This window comes from Telopea speciosissima, chromosome 4, assembly GCF_018873765.1.
Source record: "Telopea speciosissima isolate NSW1024214 ecotype Mountain lineage chromosome 4, Tspe_v1, whole genome shotgun sequence".
Taxonomy (NCBI): domain Eukaryota; kingdom Viridiplantae; phylum Streptophyta; class Magnoliopsida; order Proteales; family Proteaceae; genus Telopea; species Telopea speciosissima.
Window position 1 is genome coordinate 24,208,841 of NC_057919.1, and position 25,317 is coordinate 24,234,157.

The 25,317-nt window shown below is 40.2% G+C and overlaps 2 protein-coding genes across 2 annotated transcripts in view; both read right to left on the minus strand.

The window, feature by feature from the left end:
- Window positions 1–21,306, minus strand: part of LOC122658201 (ran-binding protein M homolog) — a 76,413-nt gene extending 55,107 nt beyond the window's left edge. The window contains exons 1-3 of the mRNA XM_043853112.1: window positions 21,301–21,306; window positions 19,248–19,252; window positions 10,281–10,677 (exon numbers count right to left, since the gene is read on the minus strand). Coding sequence (XP_043709047.1) covers window positions 10,281–10,636 — 356 coding nt within the window. The 5' untranslated portion in view covers window positions 10,637–10,677; window positions 19,248–19,252; window positions 21,301–21,306. The remainder of the gene's footprint in view (window positions 1–10,280; window positions 10,678–19,247; window positions 19,253–21,300) is intronic.
- On the minus strand, window positions 13,930–21,669 carry LOC122658202 (magnesium transporter MRS2-4-like). Its single transcript, XM_043853113.1, has 4 exons — window positions 21,319–21,669; window positions 16,289–16,722; window positions 15,354–15,635; window positions 13,930–14,561 (listed from the first exon to the last, which is right to left on the minus strand). The coding sequence occupies exons 1-4, from the start codon at window positions 21,629–21,631 to the stop codon at window positions 14,283–14,285; spliced, it is 1,308 nt and encodes a 435-aa protein (XP_043709048.1). The 5' UTR covers window positions 21,632–21,669; the 3' UTR covers window positions 13,930–14,282.
- Between the last annotated feature and the right edge of the window lie 3,648 nt (window positions 21,670–25,317).

Consider the following 25,317-nt stretch of genomic DNA (forward strand, 5'->3'; position numbering starts at 1 on the left):
GGCTTGAATCTGAAACATGTTCAAATCCATATTCAAGTCCTCGGCCAAGACAAATTTCCCACCCTCCTACAGGACTATAACTTGGTACAGCATGAAGAGCGTCGTCGATCTGTTATGATGCCTGCCACGGTTCTTGATCGCTTACCACTAGTCACCACTCAGTAGGATATGCCGACTATAGATCACTCTGGGTCATCCACTAAGTCTAGACCCCCTATCCAGGAACCTGTAAAGTGTGACTACTGTGGCAAGCCCAGACATCCCATGAGATATGTTGGAAACTTCATGACCGTCCGAAAGGACGTGTGGGGAAACAGGGCTCTACATGCTCCCATGTATATCTATCGGAAGCTTCCGACAGTTCCCAACCACCTATCCCTGCCTCTACAGCTCTTTTACTTCGGATCAGTTGCTTGTACCCCAGCGCATGATGTCTCAGCTTGGTAGGACTTCCACTGCCATGGCTCCCTCCACTGCACCTGCCTCTCATCTTGCCCAGTTAGGTACAGTCTATGTTTCTTCAAGTCCTTCCTTGCTTCTTGATTCAAGAGCTTCAGATCACATGACTAGTTCCTCTGAGGTATTTCGTTCCTACCTTCCTTGTTTAGGTAAGGACAAAGTCCGTATTGCAAATAGATCCTTACCCTCTATTTCTGGGAAAGGGACCGTTAATTGTTCTTCAACCATATCCATGTCCTCTGTTTTACATGTACCTAATATTTGTGCTAATCTGGTTTCTATTTATCATCTCACTATTGAACTAAATTGTTGTATCTTGTTCTATTCCACTCACTGCGTGTTTCAGGATCTGGTGACAGGGGCAACGATTGGATATGGTAGGGCATGTGATGGGTTGTACTATCCCAAGCCATATTTCGCTGCTATACCTCCATGGGTTTCTACTTATACTTCTCGGATAGATAGTGCTCTCAAACAGCCACATCGATGGCATCACCGACTTGGTCATCCATTATTTCGGACTTTGGTTTATTATTTCCTTCTTTAATAAAGCATTGTAATCCAGACAAGTTTGTTTGAGATATTTGTTAGTTGGTCAAACATACTCGTTCTTCTTACTCCCCAAATTTGAATAAAAGTGATGTTCCTTTTTCCGTTATTCACTCTAATGTTAGGGGACCTAATGTAGAGCCAAGTCACAAGTGACTCAACCCCATAATAGGATCTCAGTTATAAAGAAAATCAACATCGAATGGGGGACTCTTGGGTAGGGATTCGATCCTCCAAAGACCAGCAACAACTGGTGGCTGGGTGCATAGATCAATGGAATTGAAGGTGCAGCAGAATATTTGAAGAAAACAGAACCATGGGCCTGTTTTGGGCTTCTCCAATCAACCTCTATCATAGCAACTACAGAATACTATCTCTGAGAATTCCAGAAACAATTAGTAGCCTTCGAGGGGTAGTTAGTTGGAATATTGATGTATCTATCTCATACCCAACCAGATGTTGCCTATGTTGTAGGGGTAGTTAGTCGGTTTCTACATGGTCCACAGACTGCACATCTAAACGCAGTAAATCGGATTCTGAGATACCTGAAATCTACTCCTGGAAAGGAAATCTTATTCTCTAATCATGGCAATCTGAAACTGGAAACCCTCACTAATGCCGATTGGGCAGGCTCTATTGATTGATCTACCTCTGGTTAATGCACTTTCTTAGGGGAAAATCTAGTCAAGGTTCTAGATCTAGGTTTCGAGGCCAGTTTTGACCCTGGCCAAAACTGAGTTTTCCCAGGTTTTGTTCAAAACCTGGTCTTTTTGGACAAAATTCGACATGTCATAGGCTGGTCAAAACTAACAAAACTGGGCTGGTCGAAAATGGTTGAAATTATCAAAATTTCCAAAATATTGTCGAAATATATCGAAACCTGGTTGAAACCAATACTGATACAGTAATACATATGGGTTTTGTTTTGGAAACTTGAGAAACCAATATCTTGAACCATGAATCTAGTTACCTAGAAAAGCAAGAAGCAATTAGTGGTATCTAGATCAAGTGCAGAAGCAGAGTACCGAGCAATGGCTCAAGGAGTGTGAGAACTTATATGGCTTAGAATATCACTCAGTGATCTGGGAGTGACATCTGAAGAACCTATGAGGCTCTACAATGATAACAAGGCAGCAATCAGTATAACTTATAACCCAGTTCAACATGACAAAACTTAGCATATTGAGATAAACAGACATTTCATCGAAGAGAAGCTTGAACAAGGCTCCATTTGTATGGCATTTGTCACATGAAAATCAGCTAGCTGAAGTTTTTACGAAGGGTTTAACTTGTAAAGTGTTTCATCCTATTGTATACAAGTTAGGCATGAGAGACATCTATGCACCAAGGGGGAGCGGTAAGGACAGGATAAGTATGCCACATCATATACGTGTGTATGTGTACTACCTAGTGTACTAACTACTTACCTAGTCATGTACTACTTACCGTATTTGTTACCCTTTGTACTACAGATCTACATTATAAATAAAGATGACCTCTGACATATCTGTCAAGCCAAATCATTCTCCAATACTCTGATTCTCAACTGACCCTTACCCTCCGATCAGCTCTATTAAAGCAATACATGATACAAGGCCTAACCTATGCATGTCTTTCCTCACCACTCTTCCCAGAGTCATTTTAGGTCTGCCCCTGGCTCTTTTAGCTCCTTAAATTTGAATTAAATCACTCCTCAATACTAGAGCATCTAAAGCCCTCCGTTGTACATGCCCATGCCACCTCAAATGACTTTCTTGCAGTTGATCATGTATTGGAGCTACTCCCAAATCAGCTCTAATTTGATTATTCCTTACTTTATCCTTCCTAGTTTTACCACGCATCCATCTCAACATCCTCATCTCAGCTATACTTTGTTTATCTATATGATATTTCTTAACCGCTCAACATTTCATACCATACATCATAGCCGGTTGTATGATTGTCCTATAAAATTTTCCTCAAAGTTTTTAAGGAATACGTCATCACACAACACTATGGACGCACCTCTCCACTTCAGCCATCCCATTTTAATTCTCTGTGTAACATCATCCTCTATTTCTCCTTTATTTATGATTGAACCCAGATACCGAAACTAATCAATTTGCAGGATCTCTCTCCCATCAATTTTCACCATCTCGTTATTAGTCCTAGTGTAACTAAAGTTACACGTCATATACCCCTTTTTTCGTTCTACTTATCTTAAAACCTTTTGATTCCAAGGTTGACCTCCATAGTTCCAACTTGGTGTTAATCCTTGCTTTTATTTCATCCACCAAAACGATATCATCAGCAAAAAACATACAACAAGGAAACTGGTTTTGAATGTCTCTGGTTAGATCATATATGATAAGCGCAAACAAATAAGGGCTTAAAGCTGATCCTTGATGTACCCCCATTGTAATTGGGAATTCTTACCTTGCCATTGTTACACTGGTCACCACACCATTATACATATCTGTTGGATTATATGGGCCAGAATACCATGGGGGGTATTCTGGACTTTTTTACTGTTTTATTCTTATTTGATTTATGTGGGTTTAGTCCCACATTGCTTACTTGTAACTCTATTCTCTATTCTCAATAATATAAATTAGAAGCTTGGGGTGATCATTAATCATCCAAGCATTCAGCTCTAATTCTGATCCTCTCAACATGGCATCAGTGCAGGTTTTGGATTAGGGCTCTCCTCTCTTCCATTCTCGATCCCCTCTTTCTCTTCTCATTCTTGATCTCCCTTTCCTCTCCTTTGTTTCTCTTTTGTTCTTTCATATTTCATAGGGCAGCACTGATTAGGTGATCCATGTGATCTAGTTGCTGCCCTCCATCACCTCAGTTCATGTTATGACAACTTCAATCGATAAGGGCTTGCTCTATGCCTGCGAACTTTGAAGACTTCATATATTTTGGATTGATTCAATCTCTATTACAAGGAATCTCTCCATCTTTTTTTGAAGATCAAGACCTGCGCTAGTTTATTAGCCAAGCCTCTATCTCCAGCCAGCTCTTCTGAACATCTCCTCTTTAATCGATTTTTTTTTTTTCAGGTTTTCCCAAAACCCTGCAAATATCGATCTTGGGGGTACAGCTCTCTGTTAGTGCTGATTTTTGGAGGAGTGATTCAGCAGCCCTACAGGCCCACTCGATCCAAATTTCAGCTTCATCCCTTGCTTTTTTGACAGCCTTCTCCCAAAAATCGACCTCAACATTATCAGGGTGTTTGACAACTATCGATCTTGAAGTTTCAGGTTTCCATTGGGGCTGGTTTTTTAAGGAGTACTTCAGTCCTATTAGAAGCATACTCGATCCTAGTTTCACCTCTATCTAGTGTTTCTTTGTCAATCAGCCCTCCATCGATTTCAGCAAAATCAGGGTTTTTTCCAAAACCCTGAAAAAGTCGATCTCAAGGTTTTCTCTGTCAGATGCTGCTGGTTTTTTGAGACATATCTCCCAATATTAAAAGAGCGTTCTCCACCAAATTTCAGCCCTTATCTTGAAGGGATTCTTGGGTTTCTCATCACTACAACTTCTCTGTGATCATGGATGACTCTGCTAATTCTACTGCAACTTCTGTTGGTGATGGCCAAGGCAAATCAGAATTTCATACCTTTCCTACTAATCCAATCAAACTGGACGGTACTAATTATTTGCTTTGGTCTAGGTCTGCTTCCTTTGCCATTGTTGGTTGTGGCCTTACTGCTCATATTAATGGCACCACTGTTATGCCAACTGAGACTGGTTAGGCTCAAGAAAGATGGCTTGCCAACAATGGTGTTCTTATGTCCTACCTAATTGGTTCTATGACTTCAGATCTGCAACATAATTTTCTTCTCCTTGATACAGCCTCTCAGATTTGGGCTGCTTGCAAGGAAACTTACGTGCAGCTTGGCAATGATGCCCAAGTATATGAACTCAGACAGAAGGTCCTCCACACTACTCAGGGAGAATTTTCGGTCTCCAAATATTATGCTACTCTACGTAGTCTGTGGCAACAATTGGACTACTTCTCTGATTTCCACCCCACTACAGTTGCTGACATTGCTTCATATAAGAAGCATGTGGACAAGATCAGGGTGTATGATTTTTTGGCTGGTTTAAATATGGAGTATGACCAGATTAGGGTTCAAGTATTGGGCCATAAGCCTTTTCCCACACTTGAACAATCCTATGCCTTGGTGTCCTCTGAGGAAAACCGTAGGGTTGCTATGTTGCACCCACCTATTACTGACAGATCAGCTCTCAAGGCGGCTGCCCCGGCTACTCTTGCACCCGTTGGCACTGCTTCTCTTGGTCATTCAACTATACGGACTGTTGCTTGTGAGCACAGTCACAAACCCTACCACACCAAAGAGAAGTGCTGGAAACTTCATAGGAAACCGGCTGACTTCGAAGCAAAAAGGGCTGCCAAGATAAAGACAAAGGCAAAAAACAAGGCTCATCACACTGAGTCTGTTACCACAGCCCCTACTACTAACATTGGTCTATCCCAAGATGATCTACAGGCATTCCTATGTGTGCCAAGGATTTCTACTGCTGTTGCCTCTACTACATCTGCTGATACTGCCAACTCCGCTGCTCCTTCAGGTTCACACTTTGCCCGGTCAGGTATTCCATTTGGTGGTCATTGTGCTTCTGTAGCTTCCCATTTGGATCATAGATTCTGGAGCTACAGATCACATGACCGGTTCCTCTAGCCTGTTCCATCGCTATTCTCCCACTTCTGGGAAAGACAAGGTCAAAGTAGTTGATGGTTCCCTTTCCTCCATATCTAGAAAAGGAATCATCAACTGTACTTCTTCTCTTCCTTTGTCCTCTGTTTTACATATTCCTAATTTTACTACTAACCTTCTTTCTATTAGTAGTATTACTCGTGATCTTAATTGCAAAGTAACATTTTTTCCTTCCCATTGTGTTTTTCAGGATCTGGGCTCTGGGTAGACAATCGGATTGGGAAAAGTACATGGTGGATTGTACCTGCTTGAAGATGGTCGCCCCTCTCCACTACCTCAGAACTCCTTGGTCTCTTCTGAACTTTACCAATGGCACTCTAGATTAGGTCACCCTCCATTAGGAATTTTAGCATATTTATTTCCTAGTTTGGTCACCCCGTGTACTAGGGATGACTTTTTTTGTGAGGCTTGTGTTCTGGCCAAACAGACACACTCCACTTATTCTTTATCAAATAAAAGGAGTTCTTCTTGTTTTCAATTGATGCATTGTGACGTTTGGGGTCCTAGTCGTAAAACATCTCTTTCTGGTCACCGATGGTTTTTTCTTTTATTGACTGTCACTCTAGGCACACATGGGTGTATCTTTTACACACAAAAAATCAGGTTTTTGAGTGTTTTCGGCATTTTCATAAAATGATCCAAACTCAGTTCCAGGCTACTCTCAAAATATTGAGAAGTGATAATGGAACCAAGTATAAAGAATCACAATTTCAAAACTATCTTGCTGACCATAGTATTGTTCACCAGACCAGTTGTGTTGATACCTCTGCCTAGAATGGTATGGCAGAAAGGAAAAACCGCCACTTGTTAGAGGTGGCCAGGTCTTTGTTGTTTGCTAGACATGTCCCATCTCAGTATTGGGGAGATGCTGTCCTTACTGCTACCTATCTCATCAATAGGCTACCTTCTCGGGTCCTTGACTCCTGTAGTCCAGCTGAGGTTTTAAGGGGAATTCCTCCTTTGTTGTTAATCCTAAGGTGTTTGGTTGTGTGTGTTATGCTAGAGATACTAAATCTCCAGGCAAACTTGAACCTAGGGGGTTACATTGTATTTTCTTGGGTTATTCTCCAACCCAGAAGGGTTACAAGTGCTACCACCCCCCTTCCCGCCGTACTTTGGTCAGTACTGGACTTTTTTACTGTTTTATTCTTATTTGTATTATGTGGGTTTAGCCCCACATTGCTTACTTGTAACTCTATTCTCTATTCTCAATAATATAAATTAGAAGCTTGGGGTGATCATTAATCATCTAAGCATTCAGCTCTAATTTTGATCCTCTCAACAATATCTTTAACTATGTCCACATATTTACTGAAACACATCTCTTCTCTAGTACATGCTGAATTTATTCTCTAGGGACTTCGTCATAAGCTTTTTCTAGGTCAATAAAGACCATATGGAGATCCTTTTTGCAATCTCTAAATCTTTCCAGGAGTCTCCTAAGTAAGTTAATAGCTTCTCTCGTGGATCTTCCTAGCATAAAACCAAATTGGTTTTTCATAATAATAGTTTCTTGTCTCAGGCAACTTTCAATAACTCTCTCCCATAACTTCATAGTATGACTCATTAGTTTTATGCCTTTATAGTTATTCAACTCTGAATATCAGCTTTATGTATATAAATCAAAACCTCAAAGCTTCTCCTCCATTCATCTAGCATTTTCCTTGTGCTCATAATCTTATTAAACAGCCAAGATAAAGTAATGTAGCCTAGGTGAAATAAATCTCACGTAGGACCAGGTTCTGTCTTAGGGCTGGCCGAATGGACAGATTAGAGTTACTAGGGCAGAAGTTAGGGTTAGGAATGGGATATTGAGTTAGGGTTTATTGGATAATGGCCTGCAGGTTTTTAGGAGTCTATTAGTATAGGATCTAACTAGGTTTAAATAAGAAATAGAAATTCAGAATATTAGGGTTAGGGTTTTTGGGTTTTAGGACTAAAGAGGATAAAGGGATCTAGGGTTTCTAGAGGGAATCAGGCCAAGAGCTTCTGGCCGAGTGTCACAGAGGTAGGGAATAGGGTTCGGCTGAAGTATGGGATGATTTGGATGGCTGGTTAGGTCTAGGCAGGTTTAGGGTTGTTGGGGTGTAATGGAGAAGAGAGGAAATTAGGGTTTAGTTGTTGAGGTGAAGGCTGCAGGTTAGGTCGAGTGGAAGGTCTGCTGTGAGGGATCTGTGGTTAGAAGTTTAATGAAAACTGATGGTCGGATCTGTAGTTACGAAGGAATCCTAGTTAAAATAGGAGTTGCGATTTAATGGGGTTGAGGGTTATGGAAATTGATAGAGGATGTAGGGTCAAGTTAGGGAATAAGAAGGAACTAATTAATTGCGAATCTCAGAATACTACTTGTAATAGAAGAACTTCAATGGCAGCAACTTGAAAAGCTTGATTGAAGAAGAAGAAGAACCTCCCGATCTGCGAGATGCAAGGAGTCGCTGGATTTCTCCAACCCTAGCCCTTGATATAACTCACAAGGGGTCTTGATATGACACACAAGACAGAGAAGCAGCAGCAGTCATGGCGGCAGCAGCAAGAAGAAACAAAATTTCAAACATAATAGGTGGGGGAGACTCCCACAATTCTACTATTTATAATAATAAAGGGGGGCCTAAAGGCCTTACAAATAATCAATCTAAAGCAATCCTAATCAGATTAGGAGTTGGGATTCCTAATCTGAATCCTAATTATAAAACATAGAATAGACTTATACTCTAAATAGGAGTATAAGTGTAAACAACTAACACAAATAAAATAAAATACTAATCCCTCTAAAATCGTGGAAGGGAACTAAGAAGATAAACCATGAAAATGACTGTTTTAACCCTAGGCTAAAAGAACAAACAAATAAAAAGGCTCCAACGAAAAAATCAAAGAACAGCCAAATTAATCATGGTTTCGGCTTCTGCATCATAAAGTACATAACCCTAAGCTCCTCCAAATTTCTATTGGGACCCCACCTGGACCAGGTGCCTTGCCTACTCTTAGAGCTTCTTTTACTCTAGGTACCCTAATTTTTTGTATATATCTATGACATGTGGTGCTTTGATGAGTACTGCAACCTTCCGGGACACTATTACTCTAAGTCTCTTCATTTAGTAAGGTATAGAAATAATTTTTCCACCTCTCCTTAATGCCCTCATTGCTTACTAGGACTTTATCATCCTCACTTTTAATACATCTAACATGTTCAAAATCTCTATTGTTCCTTTCCCTCATTTTAGTTATCTTATAGATAGCTTTTTCCCCTTCCTTAAACTCAAATTGTAATAGAGACCCTCATATTTCTTCGCCCTTGCTTTTCCCACAATCTGCTTAGCTTCCTTTCTAGCAGCTTTATACCTTTTTAAATCTTCTACAAGTCCTTTGCCATGTCTTAAACTTTCTTAGCCTTTAATAGTTGCTTAAACACCATCATCACACCACCACATCTCCCTAAATGAATGACGTTTTCCTTTCGATTCACCTTGTACATCTTTAGCAACCTTCTTAATACAAGTAGTCATCTTGTTCCACATCTTATTAGTGTCTCCATCAAAGTCCCACCTTTGTTTCACCAACTTATCAATAAATAATTTTAGGGTTTCTCCTTTTAAGCTCCACCACTTTATCCTATGATAAATAATCTCACCTTTCTTACAGTTCAGCATAGTGAGACACATACCCATTGACCACTAATCTATGTTGAGTGGTTAGACTCTCCCCAGGAATAACCTGACAATCTTACATAACAACCTATCGGTCCTTCTAGTTAGGAAGAAATCAATTCGGCTACTGATGCCCAGTTTTGAAGGTAATTAAATGATCGACTCTTTTTTCAAAGTATGTGTTTACTATGGATATTATATGCCACAGAAAAATCTAAAACTGAAGTCCCCTTCTCAGTCCTCTCTCCAAAACCATATCCTCTATATACTCCTTCATAGCCTCTGCAATCTCTCCCAACATGTCATTCAGATCTCCCCCTATAACAATCTTTTCTATTTGACTAAAACCTTGTATTAAATCATCCATGTGTTCCCAAAATTGTATCTTACTACTTTCATCCAATCCAACTTAGGGTGCGTAAGCACTAATTATATTGACAATCTCTTTGTCCAGCACAAGCTTGATGGATATAATCCTATCTCTAAGCCTTTAACATCCACCACATCATTTTTTAAATCTTTATCCTCTACTATGCCCACTCCACTTCTATTACCTTTATAACGATACAGAATTCCACGGTTCATTAAAAAATTTACCATCTCCCTATTACAACATATAAGATGTTTGATCATTTCTGGCATTTTTTTTTTTGTAGGACCTCATTGACTGGCAACTACAACAGCAGGTGAGGGTAGGAATCAATCCCCGGTTTGGTATATAATGCCCACTGACCTCACCAGCAGAAAAGATGATGAATATTACAATACCCAGATAAGGAGTTAATATTTAAAAATGGTTATTTTCTACGTATTACAAGGTAGCAATCACTTACAGAATTGAAAGGGGCAATATAAGACAGAAGACCCGCATTCAAAGGGAAAGAAAGAATTGGATTCTTACCCGGGTTGTCTTCGCATCTTAAAATGTTCATTTGTAAACCCAATAGCAATCTGGCCTTTCGCTCCAGCATTCTTCACGAATATCTCGAAATAGTACACCAGCCTCTTCACTGGTGCCGGACAATTCGCCTGTACAACTCCCACATCGTGGCCGTGCAAATTAACACTTGTATACTGAACAGATAGCTTATCCGTCGAAACTACGAGAAACCCACCAGAACTATTTATGGTATTGAGATGCTTCGGTACCTCTTCTTCCTCCTCCACTTCCATATCATCCATGCCCCGTCGCAAGCTGAATTTTGAGAGGTCAAGATTGATTCCACCACTATCTTGATCACTTACCATTTGAACCATAAACCAATCTCTCTTTCTGTTTCCGTCTCCAGTATCACAACCTTCACCAACCGAAATGGCAATTGAATCACTTCCACTCTGACAGAGCCCACCAATGCAGAGACCCTAGTTTCTCATCGATTTATGATGACTTCGGTTTGTTTCCATGTGCAAGAATTGGATAAGGAACCCTAATTATTGGTGTCTAAAAGTTGATAAGAAGAGAAAAACTGAAAACCAGAGAAGATACAAAACCCAAACGAGCTAGGGAGACATGGGAATGCGGAGGAGAAGAATCTGCAAAATGATGAAACGTGACATAATAATATGACGAAAATACCCTTTACCTACGGATGCACGTTTCACTTTACTTGCCGCCTGCGCAATTGCCATGTGGCCATGTCCAACACTACAAGTAACTTGGTCTGTCTAATTGTCACTAAAGCAGTGACAAAATAAATCTATTCACCATTTCTTTTGACCTTTTATCTTTTTTATTGGGTAAATTACACTTTTTCCCTGTGGTTCTTAAAATTACAAACGTAACCCCGTCCAAAACATTAGATAAAATGTTTATATCACCAAATTGCCGTTTCTTCTAAATGACTTCAATCGTAATTGTAACCCCATTCTCTCGACTATGGAGGAGAGGACTCAATTCACTCGGAAACGAAGGAATTGAAGAGCAACAGTCCCTTCTGATCACCTGCAACTCCATTTCAAGTGACCACCAGTCTTTTCGATTACTTGCAACTGACCACTGGCATAAGTGTTCCGACAACCTGTAAATCGAGGGTTGCTACTCCTCCCAACTCTATACTACTTGCAAATCGAGAGATTCTACTACTCCCCTTATGAATTTCAATTCAAGGAAATAAGATCAATGCTACTTTTTAATAAACCTGGTTGGATTGACATCTGTTGCGTGTGAAAACCTCCGATGCTTGGTTTGCCCCCGGATGAGCTTGCAAAGACCAAGTGATGAGCACAAGAGAGCCGGTGTGGCTCTGGCCTAGGACTCTCCGATGCTCAAGTTAGATCACCAGTGCAAACAGCGTAACAGCTAGTAAAAATCAGATCCGGAATGGTGCTCCCTACCTGGGTATTTATAGAGTGAGGATGAGATGAGGCGGTTGGAAGAGTCCTGGTATGGTAGGAGTCCTTCTTTTGGAAGGCTCTCTCGCATAGAGCGGAGTGGAGAGCTATTTTCGGGGTCGGGCTCTTATTAAGGTAAGAGTCCATGTAAAGTATGATTTCACATTGCGTAGGGAGCATGGCTTGATCCTTATCCCGTGATTCCCGGGATGTGCTGACGTGGCCCCGCGATCCCTGGTGGGACGTTATGGTGGCTTCTGTGGAGGAGGGCTTGGCTTGGGAGGTCGGCCTCAGTGCTCGGCTTAAGAGCTCGGCCTCGGCCTGTATGACCTGAGGGTCATCACTAGTTGTGTGAGCTTGGTCGCGCTATGGTGCTCCAATCAAGACCGACCTACGTAGGCTAGGACCGTGGGGTCTGCGGGCGTGCTGCTCAACCGCGATGGGGGATCTTTGGGTTGGTACTGGTCTGCCGTGCCGTGCGGCCAGAGATCAGCCGAAGGGCTCGGCCTACTAGGTCGGCCTAGTTCGACCCGTACGAGTTCGGCTCAGTGTCTGGTTGACTTGGAGGTGTCCGACGAGCTCGGCCAAGCAGTCAGGTTCGTCGAAGATCAGGTCGGCCCGGTCTTCCGCCAAGCTCGGTTCGACCATGTGGCAGCTTCTGATTGGTTGGGTGTTTTATCCCTTATCAACATCAAAACCAAATTAGAGGATAGTGTTGGTCGTTCCTTTCACAGGAATCAATTGCGTAATAAGATGAACAAGTTGAGATTGGACTATAGTAGCTTCAAGAAACTACTAGAACTTATCTTTGGGTTTTGAGTTTTAAAACAATACATAATAGTGTAGGAACTTTGGGTTTTAAGTTTTAACAACAATACAAAATTTATATGCAGGGTGATGATAGTAGATGTGGGATGTTCAAGTGTGTAGAAGAGGAAAGACCTTCTACCCATCATAGTCCACCTTTAAAGAATGATTGTCAGAAAATCACAACATCTTCAACTCATTCACCATCAACAGAATATATCAAAGGTTATTTACAAGGCGAAATTAAAGTCTCTGAGAATCAAATAAGGATGTTGAAAGACATCTTTGATGTTGTGAATAAACTTGAATTGGATGAAGGTGGAGATTAGTATCACCTTATGTAATTTCAAATTACTCGATTTTGTTTGTATTGACAATTTCCACAAGTATTTTAGGCATATGAGCATTGTAAATTCATTTATGTATTTTTTTTAAAAACAGTATGATGGTAATGGCACCTCTATAATTTAGATAGTTAAGCAAACGTTTTCACTGCAGTTCTAATCTTATTTAGCCTAATTTGGAGTTTAATGGCAATGATGTAAATATTATCAATAGTTATATCAGATTGTTCCGATATAGGATCACCAAATGCCATAATATCTGTTTTGGAACGCGTCCTGGAACAGGTTTATCAAACACTCACTTTGAGGCAGAAAAACACTTTCAGACCAAAAACAAGAAAAGATGATCTTACAAAAACACAGCGTTCTCAGAACAAGAACATTACCAAACACAGCCTAACAGGTCTTCTACTTCATGATACTTCCAAGATTCAGTTTCTTTAGCTTGGATCTTACTAAAGCTCTCCAATTGAACTTGAGACTTTCATTGGCGTTTGCTCCTTGATGCTTGTATACACATAATTATCCTCCTTTGATTCTTAATAAATAAATTTAAAAAAAAAAAAAAAAAACACTTATGAAATTCAAAAAATAAAGTAATCCAATTTTTTTTAATTTTCTATAAGATAAGAATTTATCGGTTTGGGGCACGAATTGAATCTCCTCATCACACGATTCAATGAAATTTTTTGAATTTATGTCATATTGGTTCAGTACACTCGAACATTGGCTCGAGACATTTTCTCTAACCCTTCTTACCCTGAAAAAGCAAGGTCGCCTTGCGTTTCATATACAAACACTGAGACACATGTTAACAATCCCCAACTACCATCATCTACTAGGCTGTTTCATCACCAAAACATAAGGCATAAACCATATGGTCAACATATCCTTGCATCAAATGTTTTCCAGAATGCAAACTACGAAAGTAAAAGCACTCAACAAAGTCTTCATCTCCAAGGACTACAGCACCAAAGCATGGCTGATTTTAAACAACAATTTTGTTAAATTATATATAGTTCAGTACATCTCAATGTTCAACTACACACCAAAAGCGAAAACATTTAATAACTTTTGCCCTCCCATTGAAAATTTTGTAATTCTTGACATCTCACACTGTTGTTCCATGTCAAGGACATTGTGTACACCTAATAACCCATCTGAATCAACAAAGCAAGCTTTGTCCTTGTCTATGCACACTATTGAGAATGCCATCAACTAATCACCAACAGCTGTTACATATCATCATATAACTTCAGTAGACTGCATTGAAAATACCTGCAAAATATCTTTCAACTACCAGCATTTATTTCTTGAATTTCTCACCATCAGGACACTAGCTGTGACTAGTAAAATTAGACAGTTCTGCCAAAGCAAAAACCCTGAGAATGAACTATAACACAACCTTCACTTCACTTCATTTATGACCCAAGCAACTTTTTCCATCGGGCATAACCCAGCATGAGCAGAAAAAGCAAGAAACTCATTGTTGAGATTCCTCCAACAAAAGGGCCGAAGATGCCATTGATGGAAAACCATTGGCAGTTCAAGTTCATGCCAAATGCTCCAGCTATCAAGGTCTCAACAGCTATGGCAAACGATGCTATGGTTAATGTCAACTGGAGCTGAATAAGTTCATTTCTCTGGTTGTCAAGTTGGATGTTGACATAGTCCTCTGTGTCATCAATGTATTCCCGTACCTTCAATTACACGAGGGTGGGAGGAAAAAAGAGAAAGAGGCAAAAAAACTGATATGGTCAATCAGAAGTTTGATGAACAAACAACAAATCAACCTACATTTGCATGTAGTATCTCATGGAAACATCCCAAGGAAATTTACCATTTTACATGCATGTGAAATAAGAAGCTTGGACACATGAGGGTGTGAATACTTGGTGACATGTTCACATGCAATAGATGCAAAAGAAGCTTAATTTATAACCAGCAAAACTAGTGAAAGTATTTCATGGAAACTAGAATTTAAGCAATAAAAGTAGTCCCAACTTTTCTTCCATATCAGATGAATTGAAAGAAAAAAAATCTGGACTAAAATACTTCACTTCCCTCAGCAGCGCAGCTGGTAAACCCTAAAAAAAATCTAAGGAGCAGTCTCTAAAATCTGAAAAAGTAACAAAGATTTACGAAGGTGCCAGCAGCGCAGCTGGTAAGGTCTTGGCTGGTTGCAACCAGATCTTGGGATCAAATCCAGCCTTCACTTCCCTCATTCATTCTTCCCCCAGTAAACCCTAAAAAAAATCTAAAAAACTAACAAAAATATAGAGAAGAAGATTAAAGGATACAGAGTGAATACATGTTTAGTCATAACAGGGACAAGATACATCTATAGCCCAGGTGTGGAGAAAGAGCAGGAAGTGACGGAGAGGGAGAGAGGGAGAGAGGGAGAGAGGGAAGCAGATCATCTCTAAATATGCTAGATCAGTCTACACGTACTAATGCTATTTTAAGAGGGAAATTGGAATTATTGGACTCACTGATAGTATCTTATTACGAGTTCCATCCAGTTGCATGAAATAAGCCTCGAGTAACATCTCCAGATCTTCTACATCATGATCATCGGAATGATTGCTAGTACCCATACTTGCACTCCTATTAGAACTAAGTCGACGCAGGTTAGGTGCATGAGTGACAATGCTATTTGAAGCCGCCGTTGCCATCAATGCTTCATACTGCTGATTCTGGATCCACTTCCTTGTTAGATACAACTGTGCCATATCTTCATTGTCATCTAAAAGATGTTCAATCTCATCCCTCACCTGCAAAAGGACGGCTAGCTCTCACTAGTTGAGTGATAATGAAACATAACAAAGACACAAATCCAAATTTACTGCATATACATATAAATATTTGTCCACAGAAATATTCATAAATATAAAATGCAACCAGAAAAAGTAAGCTGCATTTATAGGGAGAAAATGAGATCTTATGGCACCATTAAACATTATTATTTTTTCAGTATAGCTTAGACAATGAGAACATGTAAAGAAAAAAAATGGTTTGCATGTTCATCAGCCAGTTGCAATGGTCGAATTGATCATTTATTTCAATCCCTCAAATGCATTAAAATAGATAAATACTTAAAATCCCACGAGTTGATTGTCCAAAGTCTCCAGTCTTGTTTCTTCAAACCTAACTCTCTCATCCCCTACTGTGAGTCTGTGACTGCAACACTTGTGATGGTGTAACGAAGTCATGGAGAGAATGAGTAAGGCACATGAAATGAATCATTATTTTCTGTTTTTCAATCCAGTAGTAACTAACTAAGTGCCAGCTCCTATTTTTAACTCCTATCTAGGCCAGAGCCACCATGCTAATAGCATATCATACTCCCAGAAAGGGGCAAAGGAGTATAAGACAAACAAAAATGAGCATTAAAGAAGAAAAAAAGAAAAAAATTCATCAGCCTTACCTTTTGTACATGCGCAAGTAAACGGGTAAGGTTGCTTTTCAAACTTCGGACACGTTCAAGATTCTTAGTGCTAACATTCCTCGCTAGTTCGTCCAGGACAGGATAAGCATCTCTCTCAAGGCCTGCCACACTATTATCTAAATATGTACAAACAAACTCTAATGCAATCTCAAGGACCTGAAACTCAAACGGAAGCTCATGTTGAACACCTTCAGCTGTTTCAGGAACAGGCAACCACTGTCCACCAGTTGAAGGACGGCTTTCTTCTAGGCCAGCCTCTCGAATTCCAAATGGGCTTTTATGTCGAAGTTGTTGCTTTAGTTGATCTACAAAAGGTATAACGTCTCGACACAGAGGATCAAGCAGCAGCACTTCTTCAGCAGTAACTATGGCTTTTATGAACTCTAAATTGACAACCATGGCCTTTTCTCTGGCTACAGCAAACCGGAAGTGAAGACAGTAAAATTTTTGCTCCAGTTAAGATGAAGACTACAAATTAACCAAATCTCTTGAGATGAGAGGAGAAAAGAGAGAGTTCAGAATTCTTTCACTAGCATACCTCCTTTATTAGAGAAAATTAAGAACTAGAAATTTCAAGATCATAAACACAAGCAGGAAAAAGATGAATAATGCAACAAAAAATAACAACAGAATAAAACAAAGAGATTCTCTCTAAGGAACAGTTTCCTCCTATGCTCTATGGTGCAGCTGGACAGGTTTGGTTCTTGCAAGAGAAACTCAATTCTTTCTTATTAAAAAAAAACACACACACACAATTGGCTAGGTAAGGAAACAGTAAAGTCAGGTTGAATTCATAAGTGCTGATCAGAACTGAAAGAACTAAAGATAATACAACCAAGGACTTAGAGAACTACATACATGTAAGACATCTTTTAATAAATTCCAAAAATATATCAAAAACTACCAAGTACCAACTTAGAACTTAAATGAAGATGGACCTCTCCCTTGTATTCCCACTGTAGGTATAAAAGGTGTATGGTCAGAAGCTGGTAAAGATAGCAGCACCACATTTGCCTCCATGAAGTGATCATCCCATTCCCCATTAGCAAGAAGCTTGTCCAGCATACCCAAAGTAAGATTTTCTTAAAAAATGCCTAGGTAAAGTTGCTACCTTAATAAGGGATTTCTGAGAAATTACCAGTCAAAAAGGTTATTGCTTTCGATATGAATCTCAACACCCATTTTCCCCTCTCTCTGATAATATTAACCATACAAAAGCTTTGAAACAAGCACCTGGCCGTTCCAGTTCTCAACAAGGAGACACTCAAGCTTGCGATAGACTATCCATAAATGTGTTCAAGATGAGTTGGGCTTCAAGTACTTCCACTATGACCTTGAATTCTTTCACCTATCCTTCCAAGTTCATGATAAGCTCTGTTGCATCCCTTAGATTTCTAGAGGTCTTCTTATGTTTTCTTCTCTCAGCAATCAGTTCATTTAAGGCAGAAATCAATTCTCCTTCAAGATCAACCTCTGCGTCAATGTCCTCTTCATCTGTTTCTGAGCCCATCTTCTCTTCATCAAATCTCTCGCTCCCTCTTTGTTCTCTCTTCAAAGGCCATGAACAAGGACTCACGTCCTTCATTTAAAGAGTTGCTGGTGGAGCATTCATCTGATGAGCTGGCACATTCCCTGGACATGAAGCTTTTCTTGTTTGACTTCCCCATTTCTTCTTTGACCTTCTTCTGCCACTGTTTTCTTCAACAAAGTCTTCATCATTGTCACTCTTCCCTTGGAATGGACCTTTTGAGGCAAAGTGTCCCATTCCTCCACAGTTGAAGCATTTGAGTGATAGCTTCCCTTTGTACTTTCATTTTCCTCTTTTCAAGCTTCTGACAGAGTTTTCTTCCCAATCATCTTCGACACTGCCTTCTGACTCTTGGTTTGCTCTGTGACCCTTCTCATCTTTAAAGGCAGCCTCTATGCATGTGGGTTTGGATTTACTAATCCTTATCTCATATGTTGTCAAGGTATAGGATTGTATAGGGAACCCAAGAGGGGATGAATTGGGTATTTGGAATCTTAGCGCAATTTGGTTTCTTTTTGCGCTATCTCAAAACTCCAACAATTGGTTAGTTAAGCAAATGCACAATAAAATAAATGGACATAGGGAAAGAAGAGAATGCACACACCGAATTTATAGTGGTTCGAGGACCTCAACTCACTCTCCAAGCCTCGGGCTTGGAAATTTCACTAACACAATCTCCTTAAAGGGTAGGAGAAACACCTGCACACAATGATCTCACCGAGATTAAATGCATTCTCCTTGCAAGGTAGGAGAAACACCTCGCTCCGATCATCACCGTGATCAATCACACAAGAATCAAGGCCTCAATACTCTTCACCACATAATCACTATAAAAATGATACACAATGACTCAAAGGCCAAAACACAAGTTACCTCTTTTACAGGCATATTTGCAAGTTGAAGCTCATATACTGATCCCCTTTTCACAAATGCTCATGCTCAAAATGTTCATATGAATCTCCCGGTGAAGCTCAATAGCTCTTCATCAATAGTTCATATGATTTGCAAGTTTAAGCTCACTTGGAGTATGGATTTTGCAATTTTATTCCAGCAAGGTTTCCCTACAATTTTTCAAAAATCTCTTTCTAAAAATCCTAGTTGTTCTCCTATTTATAGAGAAAGTTCCAACAGTAAAAAAAGGGGTCAAATACGTGTACCCCCCTAAGATGATGATTTGGGGAAGATGAGGGCACTAATAGGGCTTTAAACAACATTCTTGAGCAAACCGAACCCTTCTTGTGTTGTCTTCATAAACCTTAAGTTTATTGTGTAGCTTCTCTCCTCTCTTCACAACCCTTGATACTCTATTGCAAAGCTTGAAGAATCCCTTGGTTCAAGGGCAAACTTCTACGTCTTTTCTTCTTGGACTCTCTCCTCTTTTCTCTTTTCTTGAGTAGAGTGTGTTCTCACAACCTCTTATGACCCAATGTCCAACTTAAATAGCCTTTAAGTGACTTAAAGACAAAATCCCACGAGTAGCAAGTTTGACGTGCAATGTAACTTACTCGATGTCGAGCGTACGTCGACCAACTCTTCTTCTACGTCGGCTCGATCCTATTTAACATCAAACAGAAACCGATGGACGTTGAGTTTGTCAATAACACCATTAGACACGAGGCATACTCCATGCCGACGTTGAGCAAGTGTCAAATGCCTTGCACTTCACATCGACAAAACTTCATTCAATGTCGAACATTGTGCTTTCGACATTGAATCTGGGTAAGTTACCATACTTCTCCATTTTGCTGAAACTTGGCTTCTTCTTCACAACAGAACACATTTTAACCTCGGCAATCCAACCATTGACTTTAGTATGTTGAATGTGTTGACAATACCCACAGCCACTTTGCTCAACAGATTGTTTAATACACGTCAACTTCTCTTAGAAATACAAAGCCTAGTATTTTATTAGTCACAGTAAGGTACTTAGTATTCTATGCTTCCTCCATATCTATCAGTTCTCAAATCATCAATAAGGAGGTATCTTAAAGGTTTTGGACTCTTATCAAGATGAATGATAAGTATGGACTGGCAATAAAGCTCTTCTGTTAATTGTTATTCATAATAATAATAATAATAAACTAAGATGATGATTGGTTAATGAGTTTACAGTGGACTGCAGTCAAAGTCTAGATACACCTGAACTGTCTAATTACCTACTGAGACTTCACCTATTAACAGGTCCATCGGATGCAGCAAATTTGGAGTCATTCCCACTACGAGGTAGCATGTAATTCAACATGTCATCTAGACAAACACCCATAGCACATAGTTCTAAAACTCGTCTCAACTCGGCGAGATCTCGGCTCTCGTCTCGATTTTCTGAGAAACCGAGACGAGATGGCATACGGTACATAAAAGTGCAATATCTCGCCGAGATCTCAGGTTGACCCATGGAAATGACCCTTCTACTATGTATTTACTTACCTAACTCGACAAAACTCTTATATTCTTGTTGTGGAGCACTATATGCAACATTAAAGCAACACTATGTCATGGGAAGACTATGTGACACTAGTGGGGACTGAATACTTGATTCAAAGTCATTTTATGTGATGATAGTTGTAACACTGTTAAACAGTTTGATGTATCACTTTAACATTTCTAATTCTTATTTAAGTTGTTTAGCAATTAATTGAATGTTTTGCTTGCTTTCTATTACTAAATTATGGGTAGAGTTGGGTATTTTCGTACGTCATCGCCTACCAACCTATGGTCCGAATTGAACTCAGATTTGGACTTTGTTTTTGCGAAATCTAATAGTGTCATTGTGTTTAAATGGCCTAAAATAGGCTGAATACCAAGTTTCAGACCCAAACTAGGTCTAAAACCCACCGAGTTGAGGCTTCGAGTCAAGTAAAAAAAAATGCACCAACTCGGCGAGATCTCGACTCGACTCGATTTTTCCAAGGGCCGAGTTGGTACCGAGACCTGAGTTTTAGTACCTTGCCATAGCATGACTGATGAAAATTTTCCAATAACCATCCCTTTCTTTCACTTGGCCAGTCCAACTTCCATCCTTGTACTTGAAAAAAATGCAGTGTCTAAAGGGAACACTTTAAAATGGAAGAGGGGAAAAACTAGTAACTCAATCACGACAACTGAGGAGGAGCAAGACTGAGTCATACATAAAAATTGGTAGTACACAATCAAGTTGCCGATCACCTCTCACCCAGTCTCATCTATCAAGAGCCAACAAAGAGCAAGTTGAGTGTTTTAAGCCAGAGTTAATGAACCAGAAAGGCACAAACGACACTAAAAACAACCAAACAAACAAAAGCCCTGTGAAGCAATCACAAAATCAGAAACGCAAGAACTCCACATTCAAATCTTGCCCAAGTAATTGACGCAATTCTCCCTAGATCCTCTTCTATCATCCATTTAATCGTTATTTAAATAATCAAAATCCAACCCCACATGAACCCAAAACTCAATCAAACAGAGCAATTCAAAAAATGATCACTTCCTGAACGATGATTACCAAGGATATTGGAGGAGTGAGAGAAGACAGGGCCAAGGATCCTTAAATCCCTCGCAGGAATGGAAGCACGCTTGATGATGGCACTCTTGTCGCATTCAAGCAGTTCAGTATGACCAAATCGATCGAAACGCATCCAGAGCCGTGAACCACAAATCTTCTTCTTGCCCTTTCCAGATACGACAGCTACGGAGGAGCTGTTGTTGTTGTTATGAGCGTCGACTAGCTGCAATTGCATCTCCGTCGTCTTCTTGGGCCGCGGCCGGGGCCGGCGCCGTCGTATCTTCCGAAGGAACAAGAAAGACCCTCCACCCATTCTCACTCTCCCTCTCCCTCTCCCTCTCCCACTATTGCAGAGCTCTCGTTCCCATGGGTGTGTGGCTAGTGCGCCATATTCTTTCGGAATGTATTTGGGTTGGGGTGGGGACTGGGGAGGGTTGATCTACTCAATCGACATGGGGTTCTCCCTCCTGGACACTTGTCCTTTATGCAGTTATGCAACAAATGATTCGGATCATCTATTCGTTCATTGGCCCTTTTCAATAGATGCTTTTGCTAATTTTTTTGTTTGGTGGAAATTCATTTGGAAAATTCAAATTCATCCAAGGCGGCTTTATCGAAATGGATCCAAATTGAATCTTCCTGTGTTCTTTGTAGAAATGGTGTTGAATCTCCATGGCACATTTTTCTATCTTGTGATTAGGTTAAACACATATGGGCGGCAGGACCATTGGGCTTAAGAACTGATTCCTTGGATTTTAACAATCTGAAACTTTTCTGTTTGTTTTTTTATCTTCAACTCAGGTCGGACAAACAATTGGTTTCTTGGTTTTTCAGTGTATTTATTATAACATGTTATTATGTTTGGACAGCTAGAAACAAAGTGGTTATTGGCTCGGAGAAGCCCGATCCAATGTGGAAACTGAATTATATCCACAAATGGATCTCTGGTCAAAACTTATTCCCCCCCACCTCTTTTTTGTCCCAGGTTATAATAGAACACAGTGCAGTGGTCTCTCTTAACATTTCTTCATTTAACTTACCTGTGCTCGATTTTCCTACTTTAAACTGTGCAGGACACCATATATCTGGACTAAGTGTTGCAGGGTGGTCCTATATCTTTTTGATAGATGCCACTTTTAAGTTTTTTGCTGCAGGAAACATTCGATATACGGCAGATCTAGCCTCATATATTTTTGCGATCCGTAAAGGACTAGACCATGTTGCCTGCATTGGGTTGAAGATTAAAGAAGTCTGGTATGATAACAAGTGGATCATTGATTTTCTTTCATCTCCAACCAAATGCCCATGGCCGTGGAACTTGTTCAAAGACCTACTCTATATATCAGATCTTACTAGGATGTATATTTTAGGAATACTGGGGATAATTTTTGTCTAACTATAGCTAGAAACTTGGCTAAAAATGCCTACCACAAAAACTCTGTACTTCCCCAGGTTGTTTAACATTATATTTTGCTGCTTTTCATAAAATAAAATAAAAAGTAAGGTATGGAGGACTGCAGGTTTTCATCAACAAATCCTACTACATCCATTCAAAGTTGGTTATCTCACATCATCATGAATCGAGCATTACGATTTGCAGCTCAAATGGTCCCTTCAAGTCTCTATTGGTCTTATTCTTATTGTGCGCCTTATGAGCATGTTTGGATTCACGAAGGCAATCGCTCAGATGTTCCCCTAACCCAACCTGGGAAAGGACTAGAGGGAACCGTAGCTTCTCGTTGCAAGGCTCATTTGGAGTTGTGGGTCATAGGGTGGGCTCCGGGCGGGCAATGCAGTCCAGGGCACGAGTTGACTATCCAGGTCCAAATAACCCCGGAGGTGACTGCAATGAGCAGAAATCTCACTCACCCCCTAGATGACGAGCAGACACTCGAATATGAGAGCAAGGGATCACCCAACAAATGGACGAGCTCCAAGGAGCATGGTTTGAGGTATCAGATCGGATCGGCTGATTTTGGCCAGATCGGATCGATATCGATCGGGATTGATCCCGATACCGATTCGATCCAGCTATATGGACAAGGGTAAAATTGTAAAAAAATTAGTTTTTTTTTATAAGAAAACAGGGACAAAAGTGTCATATTTGCCTGAGTTTGGACGATCCCGATCCATAGCGGCTGATCCGATCCAGTCGATACCGAGATCACGAACCATGCCAAGGAGGGAGGAGAGGAGGCAAGAACCATGCTTTCAGAGAAGTGGCGGTCCAAATCTTCTCTGAACTGCGAGAATAACTAACTAAGCCATGCCATAACTACATGGATCAAGCTCTACTCCAGCGAGCACCCCGCCCAGTGAGGCATCCAACGGCGGGGCTGCTTTGCCTTTGGATGCCTCACTGGGCACTTACTTGACGGGGTGCTCGTAAGAGAGGAGCTGAATCCTCACTACATCCTAAGGGTTGGTACAAAGCTCTCTCGTCCACTGTGGTATGATTTCTTTGGTGCAATAACTCTAACTCAATTTTTAGGCACGACCATTACACGCCTCAATTAGCTGTCCACCTCAATTTCAAGTTGGCACATGACTACTACACACCTCCATCCAACTTGCCTCAACCGGATATAATACATATTGCATTGTCTCTCCCTCCACTAAATTTTAGCAAGGTTAAACATTGATGGATCATGTTTTAGATGTCTAGAGGCATTGGTTAATTTGGAGGCGATTTTTTATTTTACTGGAGGTTGAATGGTTTTTGCACACACAAAGGCATTGGTTTGTGTCTAGGCGCAGGAACCATGCTAATCACGTGATCGATTAGCGTTCTTTTTCCCAAAAAGAGAAGTATTGGGGGAGGGGGTAAGATAAAGTGCTCCATGCTTCTCAGAGCTTCTACCATTGGGTTGGTAGATGACTTGTGCCTGAGCTGGATAAGGTCTTCATCCAACGGTGAACAAAGTTCACTTGTAATGGTTGTTTAGTGAGATGTCCTCATTTGGGCCGTTACAGCTCAGTCTTGTTGCAAGTAAGATAAAAGGGACGAGAAGTGAAATTAGTTTTGAAAAGAGAGGAAAGCTTTGCACATTAACTCTATCATATCTAGTGAGTTAAAAAGGTGCCACACTAGCATTATTTCTTTATATATTTTGCCAAGATTTTAAAATGTGGGATCGTGGATGGAATCGATCAGTGACTTCATATTGGAATTGGCCGAAATTGGTCCTCAAGAACCCTAGAATCAGTCCTGAGATCCAAGAATACTAAATTTCTAGGGTTTTTGGGTGTGTATAGGCCATATCAGATTGGTCAGAATCGGTCACGACAGATTGATAAATCCAATTCCTGATTCTTAAAACCTTGGTCTTTACACTCTCTCCTGTTTTCTATCCGTTGATGAACATGACCAATTCACCAATCCAATTCTCAATTCTTAAAACCTTGGTCTTTACTTACTCTCTCTCGCTCTTCTATTTCCCTCCATTAATGAACCTGACCGATTCACCAATCCAATTCCCGATCTTAAAACCTTGGTCTTTACACTCTCTCTATTTTCCCTCCATTGATGAACCATCTGTTGCCCTTTTCACTGACTTGCTCCCTACCCCGCTAGCTCAAATATCACCACTCATTTGATAATTATACTTTTGAGATGTAATATTTAAGCTTTGATTTTCATTTTCTTTTTCTCTAATTCTTTTCAACTATAGGCCCATAACTCTCAAGTACCGGGGAATCGGTCGCCCTTGGCAAGATGGGAACTACGTTCCCTCTCTCGAACATATAGACCCGTTTTAATGTTCCTTTGAGGAGTTGTAGTTATTTAATATAGGGTGTTGGTTACAAAAAGAATTTTTTTGGTAAATATTACAAAAAGAATTTATAACCATACATTTCTATAAGTTGATGTGTTAGTTACTTAAAGGGACAAAGATGTAAATTTACTACCATCTTTCTACCCCTACCTCTCTCTCTCTCTCTCTCTCCCTCTCTCTCTTTGCGTTTATTGGCTTCTAAGTTCTAACAGATGCATGAAGA